General features: G+C 37.5%; 1 protein-coding gene across 1 annotated transcript in view; it reads left to right on the forward strand.

Annotated features, from left to right (window-relative positions):
* The window catches only part of LOC145980723 (ribosomal oxygenase 1-like), a 43,906-nt gene that overhangs the window by 1,502 nt on the left and 18,642 nt on the right, over window positions 1–23,762 (forward strand). Inside the window, exons 2-6 of the mRNA XM_083113786.1 lie at window positions 7,284–7,341; window positions 8,185–8,275; window positions 18,487–19,315; window positions 20,701–20,800; window positions 23,240–23,460. Coding sequence (XP_082969912.1) covers window positions 7,300–7,341; window positions 8,185–8,275; window positions 18,487–19,315; window positions 20,701–20,800; window positions 23,240–23,460 — 1,283 coding nt within the window. The 5' untranslated portion in view covers window positions 7,284–7,299. The remainder of the gene's footprint in view (window positions 1–7,283; window positions 7,342–8,184; window positions 8,276–18,486; window positions 19,316–20,700; window positions 20,801–23,239; window positions 23,461–23,762) is intronic.

Here is a 23,762-nt window from a genome sequence, read left to right on the forward strand (position 1 = left end):
GACCTCTCTCTGATTTTCTTCATATTTGGCATACTCACTAATTGAGGCCCCCTAATCACGGATCTGAAGTTAAAAGTTGTCGGAAACGTCTAGAAATTGCAAAATAAGGTGTTTGTTTTCGGAATGGAAACCATTGATTTTCGCGAAATTTTTTGTTTCACAAGCAAATATAGGTATAATTTAACAATACAGGGAATTTCTCCAATTCGTTTGAATTTTCGGTTACTTACTAATTTGGGTCTCCTAATCACGAATCTGCACTTAAAATTTGGCGCTCACGTATAAATTTCGCGCTTATTTGGGGGCAGGTGAATCCGGCCAATTTCTAACATGCCCTTAACAGGGAGTCTATAGATATAGGCGGGGCCACGATAGCGGTTGGGGGCGGTAAGTCGATTACCCCAGGGGCGGAGCCCGGAACCGGCGGGAAATTCGGAAATCGAGGGTGTGGAAATAAGAACTTAATTTCGATTATTTTGCTATTTCCACGTGTGAGCGCCAAATTTTGACTGCAGATTCGTGATTAGGGGGCCAAAATTAGTGAGTATGCCGAATTTCAAACAAAATGGAGAAATTCCCTGTATTGTAAAATCGCTCCCAAATATATATATTTCTGATACTACCACGACACCAAATTTTAACTGTTTGCCTAACCGAAACTAACCTAACCACACGTCAATGGTTCATGGGGCTAGCGTCAATGGTTCTCAATTATTTTGCAATTTCTAGATCCTGATACTACCACGACAAGAAATTTTAACTATGTTTGCCTAACCGAAACTAACCTAACCACGCGTCAATGGTTCATGGGGCTAGCGTCAATGGTTCGCAATTTTTTTGCAATTTCTAGAAGTTTCCGACAAATTTTAACTTCAGATTCGTCATTAGCAGGCCTCAATTAGTAAGTATGCCAAATATGAAGAAAATCAGAGAGGGGACCGGTCATCTTAAGTCATACCAGATTTTGTTTTTTTTACATGTTTCCATAATTCTTGCATGATTAGCTCCACAAACCATACACGATAAGGTTAGGCAAGCCCAGTTAAAATTTTGGGGTCACAAGGACAAGGGTTTACAACATAAACAGCCACTACATGTCGAACAGGTGGTTTTAGATTTCAGGAAACAAAAAGCATGTTTGGAAACACTGACACGGGGTTACGTCATTGAACGCAGGCAAATAGCAAGGAAATGGCAGCAATCGCCTCTGCGTGTTGGAAATATTTCTCAGGAAAGAAAAGGGAATTCCGGGTCAGAAAGCTTAAAGGATCAAAGAAAACACTTTCACACAAACTTCCACAACGTCAGAGAAATTGATTCAAGTAAGTAGTTGTTTCTGTAAAAATGAAGAAATCCGTGCGGGCGATACTACATATTTACCTATAATTCAATTTCTAATCTTTGTCTTTGCACACATACTTCCTCGGCTGAGTATTTATATACTGCGTGTTTAATGGAGAAGCATTTAGTATGCATCACTTTGCGGCAAGCAGCCATTTGTTTACTGTTGTATTGGATACGGACTGTTGCTGCTACCACGTCACGTGACGTGAGGTGCAAGAGGGTTTATGTGCCCTTTCATTGTTAGGTTAGGCGGGTATCAAATGGTCCTAAATACTTCCGACAGCTAATTATAGTCTCGAGCATGAGCCTTGTAACCTCCTGTGAAAGTCCTTGCAGTCCTTGTCTGAGATGCCCATATACCAAGAATGACTGCTGACTGGGAAGTGTGGATGCCCATGTAAGCTAATTTTCAAATCATAATTTCTCTGTTCAACAATACTAGTGAAGCTGTACTAATTGGAATCATTACTGGGGGATCAAACCACCATGCATTATACTTCCACCAGAGATGGAACCTGGTACATCTGTTACAAAGCAACAGCTACCACCGGGGACAATAACAAAAATGTACAGTAGAAGTAAGTATGTCCCATGCATGGACTTGTGACACTCAAAATACTGCTTGGGCATTCCATTGCCATGGTTGAATGCTCAGACTACATTTTTGACATTAAAGTAACTATTCTATTCTATTGATAATTAAGTAACATATTTACAATTTCTGTGGAATGAACTATGAAACTAAACACTTGATTAAACATAACTACCCTTAAAATACTTTGCCCGATTTATAGCTACATGTGAACAATTGTGTCACAGGCTAACTAGACTGGGCTAATGTTTACCATGAACATGATGTAACCACCTTTCCAATATACGAGGGGCACCCAAGATGAATTTAGAAACGCATACAAAATAGCATGTGGCCACCAAACACCCACTTTATATTTTAATATAGTCTTCCCCACTATTAATACATTTTTCCCATTTGGATGCCACAACCGTGATTGTAGGATAATTCATCTTGAGCCTCGAAAAAGGAATTCACAGCACATGTGACATATTTGTCATTGTCAAATCGCTGCCTCTGCAACTTGGACTTCAGATGTTGAAACAGAAAATAGTTACTGGAGGCCAGGTCCAGTAAATAAAGAGGGTGACTAATCATCCCGAGCCTCTTTTCGTCCGCAGCAGCCCTAGCAATGCGAAACGTGTGTGGTGGTGCATTATCGGGCAACACTTTCACCCAGTACCTGTCATTAGTCCCTGTCTTCTGGTAAATGGCACAACACAGTTCGGCCAAAGTTTCTGCGTACGATGCACCATTGATTGTGGTAATTCTTGGATGGAACTTGATCAGCAGTGGGCCTCTACAGTCCCAAAAAACAGTCAGCAACAGCTTTCGTCTTAATTTATCAACTTTTGCCTTCTTGGGCAGAGAAGAACCTGTGTGCTTCCACTGCATTGAAGCCTGCTTTGTTTCGTGGCCATAATAGTATACCCACGTCTCGTCCCCGGTTACTAGGTTAAACAGAAATTTTTTTGCAGTTCTTGTGAATTCCAAATTTTCAGTTAACATGTCAACCCAATCTTGCTTTTGAAGTGGTGTGAGCAACTTTGTCACCCACCGTGCGGACACTTTTCTCATTAAACAGAAATTTTTTTGCAGTTCTTGTGAATTACAAATTTTCAATAAAAATGTCAACCCAATCTTGCTTTTGAAGTGGTGTGAGCAACTTTGTCACCCACCGTGCAGACACTTTTCTCATCTCATCATCAAATCCTCCAGCAACATCAGGTGAATTGTAGATTATGCAATGCCCATTGTGTGCGCTAATTCAGAAAGTTTCAATCTTCTGCCTGTCATTACTAGTTCTAATTTTTTAAGGTTTTCTGGATTGACTGATTTGTTGTTTTAAGTCCACTTTATGCACATTAAGGCTAATCGGGACTGGACCTACAGTTTAAGGTGGGATCCGAACCACTTGTCCCTCCACCGGGTAAGGTTTTCTGGAGTTCGGACAGTTCTCGACAGCTGGTTCATCTTGAAAGGATTTTCTTCCTCTCTTGAACTCGTTAACCCATGTTTGTAAACGGTGGCAAGGGAAGGGGAAGTGTCTTTGTATACCTTGACCACCATAAGTGGAAGCCCTTCCAGCATCAAAAACTCCAAACACCGCTCGATACATCAATTGCTGTTCAGCCATAATTTAGTCACAAGGGTTACTTTCCACAGTCCCAGCAATTACCTGGAAAGAGATAGCAGCATGTAAAAATTTGAGTAAATGTGTAAAGGTGGTGTTAACATTACTTTAGCACAATATGATCTGTCTGCATGGTTGCTTTGTGCGAGTCTTAAGTTCTTCTTGGATGCCCCTCGTATTTCCCATTATTCCTTGTGATATGCAAGAGTAATAACTTTTAATAAATAATCCTCCAAACACAGTCCACAGAGACTTGGCCATGAAGAAATAACAATAAAATAGTACCGCATAAAACTACTCAACTTTACTATAATGCATCTCTAAAAGCAACAGAAAATATTGGTATAAGACGTAGTTTTCGCAAAGTACGCAAGAAGTTCCACTTTGTAGGAAGGGTATGGAGGGTGAAGTGTACGTGCCTTTAGTATGATGAGTAGGGGACAGATTTTTGCATATTTGTATGTTTTTGTCCGTGGGAAAAAATCATATGCCTTCAACTTTATATAAATGCATATTTGAGGCAGTAGTGCATATTTGAATTTAATGTGTGTATTTTTTTTTGCATATATTGGAAGTAATTTAGTGCAATCATTTATTTCAAGTGTGCCTCTTCTGTTTTATTGTCCTTTGTTTTAAAAATAAGTTATTTCAGCCAAGTTGGATCAAGGACATCAGAGACAAAGTTGGATCAATTTTAGCAGTGGCGTAGCGTTATTGTACGCCCGGCGTTCCCCAATTTAAAATTTCAAAAATGCGTAAATGCTGTAAATATAAAGTAAAACTTGACTAATTTCATATATGTTTGACCTTCATGGCATTAAACTAGCTATTTTTCGCGATCCGCTTGCAACGCTCCACTAACAACATTCGTTCTAGCATTTTTTGCAATGCCTTTACTGGCCGTACCCCGAGCAGGTTCGGCGTAAAAGACTCTATATTCCTTGCTGCCTTTCTGGAGGGAAAGCTTCAATCTCTACAACACACGCGAAAATGCTCTCTCTTATGCCAGCGTACGGAGCAGAGAGGTCTACCGTGATTGGTTCATGTGACCCTTCCTGCCTTCTGAAGCAGACGACTGCGGTAGAATTCCTACCCGGTTCTTCGCTCTTCGCGCTCATGCAACTCGTGCTATGTGATGCTACAATACGCAATATTGACTGACGTAACTTTACCATACTCAAATATACCACTTCTTAATGGCCACTGCATTGTATAATTTATCGCACGAACAGCGATGTGCATTAAAAACTAAAACATCAACACAGCTTTTATCAAATAAGTTGAAGTCCTGGTCCAAGACGACAGAGGCCCCTGATTCGAATCCCGGCGTGAGCACAGGTGTTCTTTGTGAGTGTCCCTTCATCAATATCATCACTCATATTCATATTCGCGATTAACCAAAAGTGGTAGAAAAGTGAAGTAAAATAAACCGAATCAATCAGTAGTTGGATCGCCCACAACAATGACATCTACTGTTGTGCAGAAGCGCTTCTGATTCAGGTAGGTTTTTTAATGACTTGCGTCATGCAGAAAGGTATAACAAAAAGGTATAAAACACCAGAGTTCAAAACATCCGTTGCATAGTGAGGCATCTCATTTTCTAGCTAAAACATGCATGGATGATGTTTTATTGAAAACCAAGCTGACTTTAGGCAAATAAACAATACTTGTGGCAACTAATACCATAAGTAAATTATTAAGCAAAAAGGGAACGACCCTTCCTTCGAAATGCCCATGCTACGCCACTGAATTTTAGTTGTCGAAAGGATAAAGAAAACCGCCCTCCCACCAATTACTGACGATAAAGAGAAATGAGTCATATGTAGTTCCATGCACCAGTAACATTATTTGTTGGGTAGCTGTTGATATGTTATCTTCGTAAATCTATGTGAGTGCCTGTGTCTGAGGAGGGGATAAAGGGTGCATTTCCCTTCTGGTTGCAACTGTTCATCACTTGGGGGTTAGGGGGGATGCCACGTATATGTGCTTATGCTTCAAAAGAATTTACTGGAACCTCCCCAACCGAGCTGGGAATATTTAGAATACTAAAGTATGTGATGTTCTCATTCCAGTGTAAGAACAAATTAAATATAAAAAAAAGCATGAGACGTGTGAGTCCAATGTCGGCTCATTTTTAGATATGGTACAGTGGGATCCATGAGTATTACCAAGCAAATTGTCTCTCTTTATTTTACGCAACAAAAGCTTCAAAAATTTGAAAAAAATAGGCTGCCGGCAACCTCTGTATCAGCATAAGTAAAAATTAATTCCTTGAAAACTAACAGGATACAAGAGAGAAATTAATGAAAGTAGTCATGGACAATATGCCATGCAATACTTGTGTATCCCACTGAAATACACCCTCCGCCACACATCCCTCCTTCAGTATAGAAGTTTAGGGAAGTGTCATTCCTTTGTCAAACATGCTATATTCTTATGCTTTGGAAAATGTCATCGGAAATAATCCATGCTTGCTGTGGGCGATAGTTAAAAATTTGTAATACCGAAGGATTGGAGAGAGAATTGATTGAACAATAAATAAGGTACGACGATGTGGCTACTACCGATGCCACATTTATTTAAAGTCTACTCTGAACATATAAGCATTACATTTAATTTCTTAGGTATCTAGAATAATTTATTGTGGTACACATGGAAATGTACATTGTCTATTCTTGTCACACATATCAACTACTTGTCTTTTGTCATGGTCACGATTCCACCGTGAGAAGCGTGGGTCCCTCCTTACATGCCACAAGGACTAAGCACAACATTATCAAAGTTTGGGAGTCCTTTCCTGTCACAGGAAGGTGTCAGTTCATTCTTCGAATTTCTGGCGATTTTTTGGAAATCGGAATACAACCATTTATCCATAATGGAGTCCAAAATCAAAGTTGAAAAAATAGGCATTTTTTTGTGTCTGAATTATTTAATTATAACTTATTATGACCATTTTTTGTCCATTGTATTCCCTATATAAGACTGTAGTAGGAAATTGGTCCTTTGGGATTGTGCCAAGATTTCATCGATTTGTAAACCCTGTGCAACAGTGTCTTCAACAATAATTTTTTGACTATGTAAAACCAGTTTATTATTGGGCAACTTTATTTAATTTCTTTTACAAATTTTGCATGTAATGGAGGACATTTTCACTCTTGCTTAACTTTTAGTATCAGTGCATGATGATCCTGTTCTTTGAGGCGAAAGCCTAAAATAAGATAGTCATCATTTCCTGCTTTGTAAACAGTCTCTATCCATAAATATACAAATGACAGAAATGCAAAATTTTTAATTATCGATGTTGATTATACTGTTATCATATATTTAGCAAAGTATGCTGCAAATATGCATCTATAGGTGGGAAATTGCTTCAAATTGTTGCTTTGTGTGGGCAGTGACATGCACCAGAATGTGGATGTTATTGGTGGTGTCATAAAGCATACATAGATTATAATATACAATTTTTACTATGCTTTTTTTGAAATTTATAGTGCATATTTTGCCTGTTTTTAACGCATATTTGCATGCATTTTTTGGTACATATAAATCCATCCCCTAATGAGTGTACTAGCAAGAATCAAAAATTAATTTTCATAATTTTTTCCTTCTTTGCTTGTTTCTAATTAGTTTAATTGTGTAAAGTTCTTTACAGAGCACATATGTTGCAAAGTTCACTATAATCTTAATTGCAAAAGTTGTAAGGAGTTGTAATGTTTTTGTATTTTCTGTTTTCAGGTGAACAGTAAATGAAATGTCCCTTTCAGCATTTGCAGTGTATAATAATTTGGCTCCTGTAAGTTGAGAAATATTGTGTAACTTCCTTTAAGAAACTTAGTTATAGTACAGAATTGAATGTTTCTTATAAATATTATCTGCATTTGATGGCATTAGTGGTATATTTATGATTCAGTTTAGCTATTCCAATGTGTGACAATTAGTATATGTCTCCAGTACTCACAAGTGTTGTTCATTGATCATCAGTTGTGAAATCTAAATGCAATTTTTAGTTAGACATGTGGCTGAATCTGTGGTTATGATATTCTCATCCTTATAAGCATGATGGAAAATTTATATGTTATCTGTATTCTTTAAAATATGAAGCATGTGTTATTGGATACTTTGTTATTAATTTTTTTTGGTCAATCAATATTGTACTTTATTTGTGTCATTGTGAGTATTAGTGTAAATAAATATATGGAGAAATTCATGTGAGAACAACCATAATGTGGATTCCTTAATGTGGATTGTACAGCATCATTTGATGTGTGTTCTTTTGAGAAATTTCACACTGATATGGCAAGCAACATTGTTGTCTTACATCCAAGGGACATGTCAAACATGTCACCACTGACATTCCCAGCAGGGAATTTTGGAGCTAAGAGAGGGTGGCTACTCGCTGGGAATTCCCTGAATTATCATCTCCGAGAATTATGCATGAATTTTTCTCCGTGGATGTGAAAAATTTCAACGTTATTAATCCAAATCCTATTGAATTTACACATGTAGTTATGAAAGCATAGTCTTTCATCACTATGATGTAAGAAAGATTTTTCATATCTGTGTGCAAACGTATTGAAAATAGCAATATATATATATATATATATATATATAGTTCTTAATGGCAAATTTATTTCAGGGACACACATTTCAAGTGAGGAAGTCTCAACAGAAGGGCAATAGAAAAGGCAAAAAGAAAAGTACAGGGGAAAAAAATAATTTGAAAAATTGTAAGTAATATTAGAATTAGGTTAATGTAGTGAAAACCACATATTTTTATGCAGGAATTTATTATAATAGTTACTATGTTAATCATGTAGGAACCAAGAAAATGTATATACAGAGTTCGTCAAAAAAATGTATACACAATTTTACGAACACTAATTCTTTATTGTGTGTTAGTACCAAACTAAATTACAAATCAGAGGTTTAATACAAGCTTTCTGCACCTGGTCACAGGTTTAATACAATTGTCCTGCACCGTCATGTTAAGTTACTTGAAGTGTTCAAAATGGCTGCCGTTAGCGGCCAGACACATACCACAATGGTGAATGTGTCCGCGGGGATTTCTGCACGTGCTGCTGAAATTTCTTCATGAAGAGCAGTGTAGGTGGTTTCCTGCGATACACAACACCCTTCAAAGTTCCCCAAAGGTAAAAGTCCAGCGGTGTTAAATCTGGTGAAAGTGGTGGGAACTCAAATGCATCTCTTCGTCCTATCCAGTGTCCCGACAGATTCTCATCTAGGAAAGCCCACACGCTTCGGTGGTAGTGTGGGGGTGCCCTGTCTTTTTGGTAGAAGAACTCACTGTTTCCAAAAAGTTCACGTGTAGCTGGCAAAATTGATGTGGGTAGCATTTCCAGATACCTGTCACCAGTAACTGTATCTTCAAAGAAGAAGGGTCCTATTAACCTTTTGAGACCCAAGGCCTTTTTCACATGTAAGCCTCTCTGTCCCGAGACGATTTTGAGCAAAATGCAGAGTTTCAATTAACTGAGTGTAGATCGGAGACTAATTGCCCTAGAAAGATGTGTGATATACCGTTGTACGCGGAATGAACCAGAGATTCAGACTATATGAAATTTATGCAAATTGGGCGTATATGGGGAGGGGGCTAGCTCTCAAAATTCCAAAATTTCGGGGGAAAAAATTTGGTTCCCCCACCCTCCCCCCAAGAAAAAAGTACATGACAGTGTCGACATGCACATGGAAATGATCGCTGACATGTAAGGAACACAAAAATATTTTCATTATTATCATATGACCAATGTAACTTGAGTTGTACCCCCAAAAGGAATGGTCGGCACGCCACTGATTCAAGCTTCAAAATGCAGCGGTACCTTGAAATGACTATAGCTCAGAAACTAAATGCCCTAGAGATATGAAAGATATACCGTTGTACGCAGAATGAATCACAGATTTAGACGATATATAATTTATGCACATTCGGCGTATATATGGAGGGGGAAAGGGGGGAAATCCCCTGAAATACTTTTTTTTAAAACTGGTTTCGACCCCGCCCCACCGAAAAAAAGGGTATGAAAAGTTCAAAATGCACATAGAAATTATCGCTGGCATGTAAGAAACAGAAAAATATTTGCATCATTGTCATATGACCAATGTAACTTGAGTTGTACCCCAAAAGGAATGGTCGGGACGCCACTGATTCAAACTTCAAAGTGCAGCGGTACCTTGAAATGACTATAGCTCAGAAACTAAATGCCCTAGAGATATGAAAGATATACCGTTGTACGCAGAATGAATCACAGATTTAGACGATATATAATTTATGCACATTCAGCGTACATATGGAGGGGGAAAAGGGGGAAATCCCCTCAAAAATACGTTTCTTAAAAAAATGGTGTTTCCCCCTGCCCCCCCCCCCCGAAAAAAATGTCAAAATGCAAAATTTATGCAAATTTGGCATATATGTGGAGGGGGAAGGGAGAAAACCCCCAAAAATTATTTTAAAAAATTGTCACTTCACCCAAAAAATGTCCTCGCACTTGGGCACAAAACTACACCTACGCACAACATTCACGGACGAAAAGCTAGAATGCAGTGAAAAATGAGCACCGATTCTTGCAGCTGCTTGAAATTCTATTTTTAGACAATGCAGGGTAACCCCTGTCGCAACTTGTGCCAAAAAAAACAAAGGTTTCCTTCAGCGTGCTTCGAAATTCCATTCTCAACGCAGATTCAGCAACCAGTCTTCCCCCTCCCCCCCCCCACGGAAAACTTTCATTTTGACATCGGATACTGATAAACAAGCTTCCTTCGAAAGCAGTTCACAGGCGGGAGTGAAAAAGCATTGCTTTAGAACAACAAAGCTGGTGTTCCTTTGTCGGCAAAAATTTGACCTTGAAAAGAGATGCAAAAGAGAAGCGCCTTTCCCCCTCCATTTTCATGAAGACAAAATAAATGCAAAGAAACATTTCTGTTAAATACATGTGTTAGGAACAATATAAAAAGAATCGAAATTCTAGCCAAAAATAGAAAAGTTATAACTTAAAAACTACGACCTTGACACAGCGTCTCGATCGAGATGCTTGGGACAGTGAGGCTTACATTTGGGTATCTCGATCGAGATGCTTGGGATCCAAAAGGTTAAACCTCTAGATGACAGTCCACACAAGACAGTCATCCCCCCCGGGAGATTGACTGCCTTGTCGACATGGACATTGTGGTGCCCAGCAAACACAATTATGATGAGTCACTGTACCGTTTAGTTTGAATTGGGTCTCATCAGACTATACAACCTTCGTCACAAACTCTTCATCCTCACCTGCCATACGCTGAAACCATTCGCAGAACTCCATACGGCTATCAGGATCATCCTCATTTAATGCATGCATTAATCTTGGTACGTACACTTTCCACTTGGCAGCTTTCAGAATGCGTCATCCACTTGCACTGCTAACCCCTGTCTCACGATCGCATTGAGTAGCAGACTTCTGAGGCAACGTTGCAAACTTTTCTAAGACCATAGCTGTACGAGGTCTTCCTGATTTTCCTTGTGCACATCACAAATGGTACCATACGTCTCAAATTTATCACAAAGCCATTTAATTGTCAAGCATGTTGGAGGTTGTGTTGCAAACTTACACACGTTGAACTTTAGCGACATTTTCAAACTTGAACCACCACTTTAAAATTAGCTTCCGTTCCTCAAACATCAGGCGTGCAGTGACCATTTTGTTTCACTATCATATGTCACATATTAGTCAAGAGAGTCATATAGGTACCAACATCTGTTGAGAATACACCATACTACATGTAACTAACTAACTAACTCTCTAGCCTTCTTAAACCCGAAGGTTCATGGCTGCAGCAACACAGGCCTTCCATCTGTCCCTATCTTGAGCAAGATCTATATACTCTTTCCCATCCCTACCGATTTCCTTTAGGTCCATCTCAACGTTGTCCCTCCATCTTCGTCTGGGCCTTCCTATAGGTCTCTTACCATCTGGTTTCCCAACAAGAATCCTGTAAACTCCTCTTTCCTCTCCCTTCGTGCCACATGGCCTGCCCACCTAAGTCGTCTTGATTTAATTATTCTAATAATATCTGGACATGAGTACAAATTATGTAACCTTCTCCACTCACCTGTCTCCTCATCCCTTTTAGGTCCAAAGATTTTCCTAAGGATCCTATTTTCAAATACTCTCAATTTATGTTCCTCTTTCAATGTAAGGGACCAAGTTTCACACCCATATAATACTACAGGCAAAATTACTGTTTTGTATATTTTAACTTTTAGTTTCTTAGATATTAAACGAGAAGACAAAAGTTTATGAAGAGAGAAGTAACATGCATTTCCTGAATTAAGCCTACTTTTTATTTCCTCTTTAATATAATTTTCATTTGTTAATATTACTCCTAAGTATTTGAATTTGGAAACTGGTTCAAACGAGTTGTTATCAATAATTAGATTTTGATTATTACCTAACACTTGGTTTCGGTCTTTAGGAATAGATTTAGTTTTCTCTTTGTTAACTTCCAAACCTATCTCTTTAGCAGTTTTGAAAAATATTTTAGCATTATTCTTAATTGTATTCACATCATCCCCCAGTAAGTCTACATCATCTGCATATGCTAACAACTGAGTCACACCATTTAATTTTAGTCCTTCTTTAGTTTCTTTTACCTTCCTTACAGCATATTCTAAGGTTAAAATTAAAGAGCAATGGAGATAATGCATCTCCTTGTTTTAACCCATCATGAATTGTAAATTTGTCAGACATATTATTACCCACACGAATTTTACTTTCTGTTTCACTGGTGCATATTTTTATCATACTAACAAGCTTCTTAGGTATTCCAAACTCTACTAATATATTATATAATTTATCTCTTTTGACCGAATCATATGCTTTTTTGAAATCAATGAATAGCTGATGGACATTTTGATTATATTCCCACTTTTTTTCAAGTGTCTGTCTGATGTGAAAAATTTGATCTGTAGTTGATCTGTTACGTTTAAATCCACATTGATAATCACCTATAATTTCATTAGCATATGGTGTTAGTCTTGTTAAAAGAATGTTAGACAATATTTTGTATGTTGTTGAGAGTAGAGAAATTCCACGGTAATTACTGCAGTTCATTTTATCACCTTTTTTAAACACAGGAACAATTATGGATTCTTTCCACTGTTGAGGGATTTCTTCTTTATTCCATATTAAACAAATTAATTTATGAATTTGACATATTAATGAATTTCCACCATATTTAATTAACTCAGCTGGTATTAAATCAATGCCAGGTGCTTTGTTATTCTTTAGCCTTTTAATAGCATCTTTAACTTCAGTCAAGTTAGGTTCTGGAACTAAAGGTTCTGCTGTGTGTACTTCATTTACTTCTGATTTATCTCCTACATGGACATTTAAAAGGTCATTAAAGTAGTTCTTCCATCTATTTAGAATATCGCTTGGGTCAGCTAGAAAATCACCGTCTTTATCTTTTATCAAGTTTACTTTAGGTTGCCACCCCTTTCTAAATTCATTTACACCTTTATATAAATCTCTGATATTTTTATTTTTGCTGTTTGTTTCAATTTCGTTAATTTTGCTTTTCAAGTAATCTCTTTTTTTTACTTCTAAACGTGCGGTTAACTTCTCGCTTTATTCTATTATAATTGCTTAGATTTGTATCATCCGAGTTGTTTAACCACCTAAGTCTAGCCTGATTTCTTATTTCTATTAGATTATGACATTCATTATCAAACCATGGCTTACTTTTTCCTTGGTTTATGGTATCCTGTACTTTCTTTAGCTGCTGATTCTATTGCATTACGTATGTGCTCCCAATTCTTATTTACGTCTGTTTCATTTATATTTTCATCATCATTTAAATCCTGCAAAACATCAAATCTATTTGACAGTTTAATTTGGTAATCTTTCTTAATTCTTTCATCAGCAAACTTTCCTGTATCAAATTTTATAACTTTTAGATTTTGTTGCTTATGATTTATCACTGAGAGTCTTTCTCTTAATTTAGCAATTACTAAATAATGGTCACTGGCACAGTCAGCACCTCTATGTGTACGAACGTCAATTATACTAGTATGCCTTCTCTTATCAATGAGAATATGATCTATCTGATTATGAGTTTTACCATCTGGAGAAGACCAGGTATATTTATGGATATCTTTATGTTTAAAAGTGGTACTTTTCACAATTAAATTCTTTGAGGTTGCAAAAGTAATCAATCTTATACCATTATCATTACTTAATTCATGAAGACTTTCTTTACCAATCGTGGGTTTAAATGTCTCTTCTTTGCCAATCTGTGCATTACAGTCACCTAACAGAATTTTCATATCATACTGAGAAAATTTATCAAAGATCTGTTCTAACTCTGCATAAAAATCATCTTTAGTATTATCATCTTTATCTTCTGTTGGTGCATGTATGTTAATTAAAATAATTTTACACCACCTACCCTGTAAAACTGCATATGATATCCTATCATTAATAAATTCTACTGTTTTAAGAGCCGAGATAATTCTATTATTTATGAAAAAGCCTGTTCCAAAATTATGATTTTTAGTACCACCATAGAAAAAAGTATAATTTTTAGTTTTACAATTCCCTTCTCCTGGCCACCTAACTTCCTGGACAGCTACTACATCTAATTTATACTTAACTATCTCATTAACTGTACACTGAAATGCCCCAGGCCGGTAAAGGCTCAGAACATTCCAGGTGCCTAATTTAATATCCTTATTCCTAACGTAGATCTTATCCTTAGTCCAGGGACCTCCCAAAGTAGTCCCCACCCGGAGATCCGAACGGGGGACTATTTTACCTCCGGAATATTTTACGTTGGGAACATCCATGGCCTTATATTTCTGTTTCTTGACATGTCTTTTTACAGTGCAGAGTTGTCAGCTCTACGCCTAACCCCCAATATGAATGGAGGAACTACTACACAAGACACACACAAACACATCACAACTATAACACAATATAAACACAAACACACCACAACTACTAGAATTTTCAAATTTCACGCTAAAAATGTTTTATTTAAAAAATATTTCTAGTTCGCTTATGGAAATTTCCATTACATTTTTTTTAAAAAAATTTGGTAGCTACCATACTACATGTTCCGCAGATAATTCAATGCAGCTCAAAAAACAATACGCAGTATGACGTTAGTCGTCATAAGAGTCTTATTTGTTTGTAAGAATTCATGCTAGATGGCATCAGCTTACTACTGAGTACAGTTTTAACCGCTATGATTTATGAAATACTCACTAGATGTCTCCTTCGTAGCAAATCAGTGATATTTGTGTATGTTCGCAGTGAGGAACGAATAGTGAGAAGAAAAAACTTTTTTGCTTGGGGTTGATCAAAAGTTCACATAGTAGTCGAAAGTGTGAATGTGATTTTTGTTTCAAATATCAGATCTGAATGCTAAGCGCCTGTGGTTTCGGTGTCGTGGGTCAACAATTTATCCATAACACTCATTTTTAAACTTGGAATTATACTGTTCTTGCATCTTTCAACAGTGGGACTGGTGATGTAATGCGGGAAGTTTTGTGTTACGTGGTTTTGTAGGGAGCGGAAGTGCTCGGTACATGAAAGTCAAAGAACATGGTTGCGATGGTTTATCGGAGCGAGAGAAAAGACTAGCTGGGATATCTCTCATGCAGGTACAAGTTGATAGCTGTTCTAAAATGGACAACAGTTACCAGAGAATGGATTCTGGGATTATTTCCGTTGGAGGTGCTACGGCAGAGGGTTAAAAAAAGTGAAGTTTTCCCTGTCCTTAATGACCTTGTGTTCACCCCCACCCCGAGATTGTAAGTACAAAGCTTTGTTCTTTTTAGTGCTCTCCAGAGACATTTCGTAATGAAACCTCAGTAGTACTACTGTATACCGTACCTCGTTCTTAGCTAGCTTTGCGTGTGCCGTGTCAAGTGAGGAAAAAGTCGTATTTGAACTACTCAGACCTTGTGCAGGTAACAAAGAGAAGCGCAACGCCATATTGGAAATAAGTTGTAAATGTACTGAAATCTCGCAAATTTCAAGCTCATATCGTTACATCGATTTACATAAGTAATAAAAAGATCGTACGATCACTACTGTCACGTGCCAGTTTCACACGACACAATGAATGTTGCAAGGAGGAATGGTTTCTCGGAATCGACGAGAGATGGCAGCACGCTATATAAAGAAGAGAAAAGGAAATTATGAAAAACTTAGAGCGGAGAAGAGGGATTATATATATTATAGTAAATTGAGAAATATATAAAGGAAGAGTCGAAATACTATGGAAGAAGTAAATAGAATGTTGTATATAGTAATTTGAAAGAATTAAGAATATAGCCACATATGAAACGTTTAGGAAAGTTATTAAGTGAGCAAATGAATTCAGAAATGTATCTCAATTTCTTTTTGATTCTCTGACGAGGAGAACATTCGTCAGCTTTTGCATTTGTCCGTTCCCCGGTGGCGCTGTGGTCAATTAGACGCCCCGAAGCACTTTACGGTTGCGCTTCTTTTTTTAGTCGCACTGGACCATTGGCAGCGCTTGTTATTAGCGATCCTGGTTATTCCCCTTTGGTCGTTACATAGGAGGTGGCGCTAGTGTCAGTTTAGTCGACCCTACTCCTTTATATAAGTATAGCTTGTATCGTTTGCCAAAGAAACCGGGAAAGGGAAAGAAAACATATATAGGGCATAAAGAAAAGGAAGCGAGACGACACAACTAGATTTTCTTATATATAGAAGAAATAATAAAAGAAGTCTTTTCCACATTCAAAGAAGAAGAAGCTTATTCCTATAATCAAAAGAAGAAGAAGCCTATTCGATAATCAAAAGGAAAAGAAGAAGAAGCCTTTTCCATAATCAAAGAAGAAGAAGCCTTTTCCATAATTACAGAAGAAGAAGATTATTTCCATAATCAAAAGAAGAAAAGAAGAAGAAGCCTTTTCCATAATCAAAGAAGAAGAAGCCTATTCTATAATCAAGAGAGAAAAGAAGAAGAAGCCTTTCCATAATTACGAAGAGAAAGAAGAAGATTTCCTTTCAAGAAGAATGTAACCGATGTAAATTTTCGATATATTTCAATGTAGCTATATATTTTTCTCTGTATTTTGTATAGTTCTCAGAATATAGATCCGCATTTAACTATATCCTCTTGGCTATAAAACGCTTTCTTATTTGGAATTCTCAAACAAAGAACCTATCCCCTGAGATTAAGATATCTGTAGCCGTGGTAAATAACATGTAAGTACGTACCCACAAGGGGCGTACCATTAGTGGCGCCCATAACGTGGAGCTTTACCTTACCTTAACTTACCCACGAATGAGAGAGACCTAGCACTACGTATAAGTGGATAATGAGTAATATGGTTATTTCAGTAGGTGTCATGTGACTAAAATAATTTTTAAAAAATACTTGTTATATGGCATGCATGATTGGTAATTGAACTCTTCTACCCGGGGCATGCTAATCCAATGTAAACAAGTTCTTCTTTATTTTGTGGCTCACACCGCGTTTGCAGTTTCTAGCCAAAGTTGCTGAGTTCAGGTTCTATTGTTAATATTTATATGTTCCAAACTGTTTTTGAATATCATTCACATTCTTCGAAACACTGTCTTCCTGTCCTTATGGTATAACAGTTTTGTGAGGTTATTAATTTAAATTGTATTGTGAATCATCGTGGTTGTTTAAATAGTGAATCTATGTTTTCTAGCGAAACTATAAACAATCCAAATAACTGCAGTGCGAGGTTCAGATATTAGCGTAGATAAGGATATCGGAAATGGTACCTGTGCATGTTGTAAGTTTTTATATAGAGTCTATGTATTGTTGTCTTAAGGGACATTCAAAAAATAAATGATTAAGTGTTTGATTAGCTTCTCCGCATTGGCAGGAGGTTGATGGCACAATCTTTAAACGAGCCAAATGTTGGGTTACTAATACGTGACCTGTTCGCATTCAATTTTGAACAAAAGTCAAAGTTTAGGATTTTTTTTAGTAGGGAAGTAATATAATATAAGAGTTATATATATTTTTTTAGATAAAACGTATGCATCCAAAGTTTAGGCAGAAAATATTTGAGCTCTGCTACTGGTTTCTTCTTCTAGTTAAAGCTCTTTGAAAAATTCTCCATTTTCTGTCTGTGTAGTCCTAACTTATTCTCAGCACTTTCATACTGAGGTATAGTGGATTGGGGTAAATGGCAGAAGCAGTTGGTGAAAGGTTTGTGACTGTTGGTGTTGTCGATAACAGTGAAGTCCATTGTTTGGGTGGAGGAGAATATCCATACAGTGAAACACAAACATGACGAATGAAAGAATATAGCCTGTAAAACAAATAAAGGATCAAACTGTCCAGATAATGCACACAATCGGATATCAGAATATCTGATATCCATATAGTATTTGAAATCCAGATAGAAAATTGTCTGATTTAATTTTGACATTTGTAGTAAGAATATGAATGAGGTTTGAAATGTGATAGGTACCTTTTGGGTGGAGGGCATGGACGTCCGCAGGATTTTTTCCAGGGAGTGGCGAGCAAGGTAATTTTCTTCCAGGGGGGGGCACATATTTTCCTCCAAAATAGTGATGCCCCCTCAAAAAACACTGTTTCAGTCTGAAATTATCATGTTTCTTCAACGAATTTCTAATAATTAACATATATTACTGTGATTGAAATGAAATTATGTGTGAATTATATAATTTTTAGGTACACATTCATTTTTCAGGGGGGCTCCCCTTGCCTCCCCCCCTTCCGGATGCCCATGGTGGAGGGTAAATTTGCCTGTGGCAGTGTGAATGTGAATAGTAGAGGTTTCAGTGTCACATTCACCTAAGTGTAAGAAATGGCCCCAAACTCTTAACCTTGCCGTGGAGACGAGGTGAAATGAATAAAGTAAAAAACCCTGCCTTGAACAAAATGACATTATCTCTCTCTTTCACAGGTACGCCACCTGTTTCCTTAAACGAAGGGAGAAGGCAACTGAGATCAAGGGGTGCAAAGAATGTCCAGAAGTTAGAATTAAATGTACAACAAAATAAGTTAAATGGTGGAAATGAAGAAAAACCTAGGAAAATGAAGCAACCCAAAAAAGGCAACATACTGCTTGCCAAGGCAAATAAAGTGGAGAAGTTACAAGTAAATATAGAAACCACTAACGGCACACTAACAAATGGTGCAGTGTGTGATTTAGGTGATAAAAAGAGGAATAGGACAAAACCAACCAAAGTGAAAAGGCCGTCTGTATTGCTTTCTCCTGGACTAAATGGAAATTCAGTTAGTGGAACTGTAGCAAATGATGAAGCATGTGAATTTAGAATTAAGAAGAAAAATACCACCAAAGCAGATGGTGCAGTTTGTGATTTAGATGATAAAAAGAGGAATAGGGGAAAACCAACCAAAGTGAAAAGGCCATCTGTGTTGCTTTCTCCGGGACTAAATGGAGATTCAGTTAGCAGAACTGTAACAAATGCTGAAGCATGTGAATTTACATTTAAGAAGAATACCACCAAAGCAAATAAGAAAGTACTAGTTTCAGAAGAAAATGGAAATGAAGCAGTTAAGGCAAAGAAAAGGCCTCTTGTGACAGAAGACTCGACTTCCCCTGTACAAGAGAAAAGAAGTAAAGTAGTTAAAAAGGGGGGTAAGAAAACCAAGAAAGTAACTGAGAATAAAAGTATTTGGGCTGCTAGTGAAAGTGAAGATAGCGTTGAAGAAGGAAGATCTGCCTTTAATTGGATGATAGATCCTATAACACCAGAACAGTTCTTTGAGTAAGTACAAGTAATATTGTAAAAGATACTCACCTTCTATTTCACCAAGTTCAATTCAAGTTTAGATTTGAAACAGAATCATTCACGTGTTGCAGACTTCAGCATTAAAAGTATAAATGTAAGTATCCATTGGAAGGGTAAAATGCTTGTACGAGGCCCTTGCCTGACTGTACCTCCTCAAGAACTATTTTCAGTTGATAGATTTTGATGTGTGTTATATGGAATGTGGTGTGGGGTGCACAAATCACAAGTAACCAAGATACAGTATTTGATCCCAAAGTATGGCCCAGGTACATAAAAAACCTCCTATCTCTAAGTACTTTCACAGTTTTTTATTCATGAACAGAGTTCTGCTTTAAATTGTTCAAAAATTCCATCGGAATTTAAAATAGCAGTCATTTAATCACAAAATCTTTTTTTTTTTGCTCAGAATAAAGAGAAGCAGGTAACAGTGGCTAGAGGCAAGTGAGGTGCATTACTTCAATTACTGATTGAAAAGTAATGTTTCAGGTTTTCATGAATAAATTGTGGGATTTGGTGAAATTATTGTTACGCTATAAACTTCTAGAGGCATGCATATTTTGTTTTTGACAACACAAAATATGAAGTAACACATTGTAATGCTAATTTTTCGTTTTTGAAAGGTTGCTACCATGTTTTGTCACAGAATGATGCAAATTGAACTGCAAAATGTGAAATGAACTCTTAAACATGAAATTTAGGGTTCATTTACTTACACAACACCTCCTGAGGTCTGAATTATCCTGTGAGTTATGAAAATCGCTGAAAATTGATTGATTCTGCTGTAAATATTTGAGAAGCAAAAATGGACTCATTTACACAGGAATAAACTTAATACTCTGATAACTACATAAATGTGCTATTAGAAGTAAAATTTTAGTTTTGTGCAATAAGTATAGTTTCTACATGAAATTTAGGTTTTTATTTAACATTGTATCGCTTTTGAACCCTAAATATGCTCAGTTTTTATACCGAAATCTTCATCTTTAGTCGCTATAAGTATGTGAATCAATGCATAATATATTAACGTAAGTTTTGTAAATACTAAGGTGGGCCAGTACTAACATGGGCTGCCCTGCTGTAGCTTAAAGTGTGAATTTCGTGGTACTCTTGAGATTACCAGCCCAGGGTATGACACAAAGGAGTACACAGAATGAAAAGGCATACCCATCACATCTAGTCTTGACTACGCATACTTCTGTAAAAAGATTTGGGCAATAATGTTGTTCGTTCAATTTTTTAATGTTAATTCTTGTAACCAACAAGACCTTTTACAATTTTCACAAACCAGTATTTCATTAGAGTAAGAATTTGACAAAGTGAGTCACTCTGATTTTCTTGTACTTTTCCTTTTGTAAATACAGGACAGTGTGGGAAAAGAAACCTCTACATATAAGCAGAGAGTCTCCAGGTTATTTTAATAAACTTCTTTCTACCAGCGGAATTGACAAAATGCTTCGAGAGGTAAGATCAATACTTTTGTCATAAAATGCATATGTTCATGAACATTTCATATTTAGACAGTTACTGTGGTATAGATTCTTGTGACATAAACAATTTTCCACAATTATTTAAAGCTAGTGAGGAATGAAGGTTTTTCTTAAATAGAGTTTGAAATGTTAAATGAATTTGCAGTTTCATTTATCCTATCCCATTGTTGTGAATATAAACATCTATTGATTGTTGCATTTACGTGGGTATTTTGAGGGGCTAGGCCGATATCAATGCTCATACCAGTTCTTACTGATGCAAGTAGCAATGCTTGAAAATGGTAAGAATTAAAAGTTGTTCAAAATATTAATGAATATCAGCTATTTCACTGCAGATGTTTTCAAACCTTCAGGTTTAGGAATGCCAAAGAGTTAAGTTACATGGAAAACGAGAAATTGCGAACTCTTGACTAGGTTGATACTTGATATTCACTGTATGTATTCCCTTCATTTGCCCCATTTCCATTATGGTATTTTTTCGTCCTTGTAGCAGGATGTGTGTGTGGCGGGAATTTCCCCTCACTTCTATTTTAAATGTGAGTCTGTGTTGCATGCTGGTTGGGTTTCCCCTCCACCCCAATGTTAACAGTTGAAGACTATGGGCCAGAAAGATCTCTATAGTCTACTTCACATTTATTCCAGCTCATGAATTAAAGAGGGTGAGTGAAATGAAACCCTTAAAAGTGCTGTAAAAATATATGTATTTGATTATCATTTTTCTACATTATCACCTCCACGTTGATTGCAAGTTTCCCGTTGTTTACAAAGTGTTTGTATGCCCTGGAAAAAAACAACTTTTGGTTGGTATGACCTCATCATCAGAACAGAACTTCTGTCCTCCTAGGGCCTCTGTAAGTGGTCCAAACAAGTCGTAATCACTTGGGGCCAAATCTGGGGAGTAAGGAGTATGGGTTAGGCACTCAAAATGCAAGTCGTTAATTGTCGCAACAGTCATTCGGGCAGTATGTGGCTTAGCATTGTCATGCTGCAAAATGACACTGAGGACAGCAGTCCGCATCGCTTTGACCTCATGAGATCACAATATGAAGCACTAGTTACGATTATCCCGTAGAACGGCCTCAAGAGCCGCTATATTCTCCGGCGTCACAACTTGATGTGCTTGGCCTGGGCGAGGAGCATCTGCAACATATGTCACACCACTTCTGAATTTCCTACTCCACTCATATACGTGTTGCTGTGACACACAAGCTTCACCATACTGCGACTTCATTCTACGATGAATATCCATACTTTTAATACCCTCGCTCGTCAAATATCTGATCACAGAACGCTGTTCTTCCTAGGTGCATGTTGTTAGTGGAGCGGCCATCTTGAAACTGCTCCTACAACGACTGGTCACCAACACTCTTCTACCACCAACTGGAGAGAAAGTAAAGTACGAGCAACAGCACCACCAAATCTCATCACAATAGCATAAATAAATGTTAAACATTTTATGTTACTTTTAAGATTTTCATTTCATTCCTCCTCGTATCGTCTAAAGACCAAATATTTGGGTGGATCGTTGATAGGCTATGACAGCCTTTAGCAACTCGCTTGCTAAGCGAGAGGAACGTTGTAAGGAAAAGGGGGTAGCTCTGAAGAGCTACGTCTACTCAAACTGCAAGGGGACTAGCCCCGTCGAATAAGAACACACAGATATCTATTTAAAAAACACTACCTTTGACTGAACAGGCAGGGTGAGGAAAGACATAAGGAATGTTCATTTATCTGAAGCTCCGCTGCAATCTCTTCTTTGCTGGTCCTTGTTGCGGTGTGGCCCTACTCTGTAATAAAACGGACGAGGGAGCAACTCCGGGCTCCAAACTGTACTTTCGTAGACCGATATTCTAAACGATAAACTTTAACTTCCCGATCGTTTGTTCCTCCTTCTTAATTAACGATAACTAAGGAGCTCTCTCGCGATAACTGAATCGACATTAACTGAAAGCAACTAAGACTGAGTTCTTTCTCAACTACTGACTTGGATGAAAAACGGGAAACAACTAAGAAAGAGATTTTCTCAGACGACCTATTTAAATGAAATTCGAACTATCGGCCGTTACGACGGTTGACTCGATCGCGTCCTTTGGCAACGGCAATTCTAAGGAAAAACTCTGATTTCCTGATTCTCATACTGTGTCGGCCTAATGCAATGTCAGAGGTTGTTTTCCAACTTCGCTGAGATTCGCTGTCATAATTAGCTTTTAAGAAGCTATTTTTCAATGCTTCAGCGAGACCCTTTTTATAACATGATTAGCTTATTTATTTATGATGCTCGGGTCCTAGGTTCGACTCACGCCTGCCACATGATACGGTATAATGAAATTTGTGAAGGTCAGGTTGTTGAAAGATCAATATTTGTGTTTGAGCTGTGATATTGTTTATTTTTATACAAACTTTTTTTTTACAGCATAATGTCCAATACACCAAAAATTTGGATATTACGTCTTATAGTGATGGAAAGAGGGAGACGCACAATCCTTCCGGAAGAGCTCATCCTTCTGTGGTTTGGGACTACTACAGTAACGGCTGCAGCATTCGTTTGCTCAACCCTCAGACATTCATCAACCCTGTTTGGAAGCTAAATTCGAAGTTGCAGGAATATCTGGGTTGTTTTGTTGGTGCCAATGTGTAAGTATTCCTCAAAGTTGTATTTGTATGAGGGCTATTTTTTTATCAAGGTCCGATTGGTCGCGAAATAAAAACCACATTGAAATCAAAAATGTTTTTATTTGCTACATTTAGCTACACCTTCCAGCCACTTCTCTACATCGTCGCCGCCCAGATTTCGACATTTGTCGGAGCGTGGTACCAACTTTCCAATACCCTCGTCATAGAAGTCAGCCGCCTGTGCTTTCAGCCAATTCTCTACGCTGGTCTGCAGCTCGTTGTCTGTGCGAAAATGCTGTCCTCCTAGCCAGTGTTTCATGTGC

This window comes from Lepisma saccharinum, chromosome 28, assembly GCF_977018435.1.
Source record: "Lepisma saccharinum chromosome 28, izLepSacc3.1, whole genome shotgun sequence".
Taxonomy (NCBI): Eukaryota; Metazoa; Arthropoda; class Insecta; order Zygentoma; family Lepismatidae; genus Lepisma; species Lepisma saccharinum.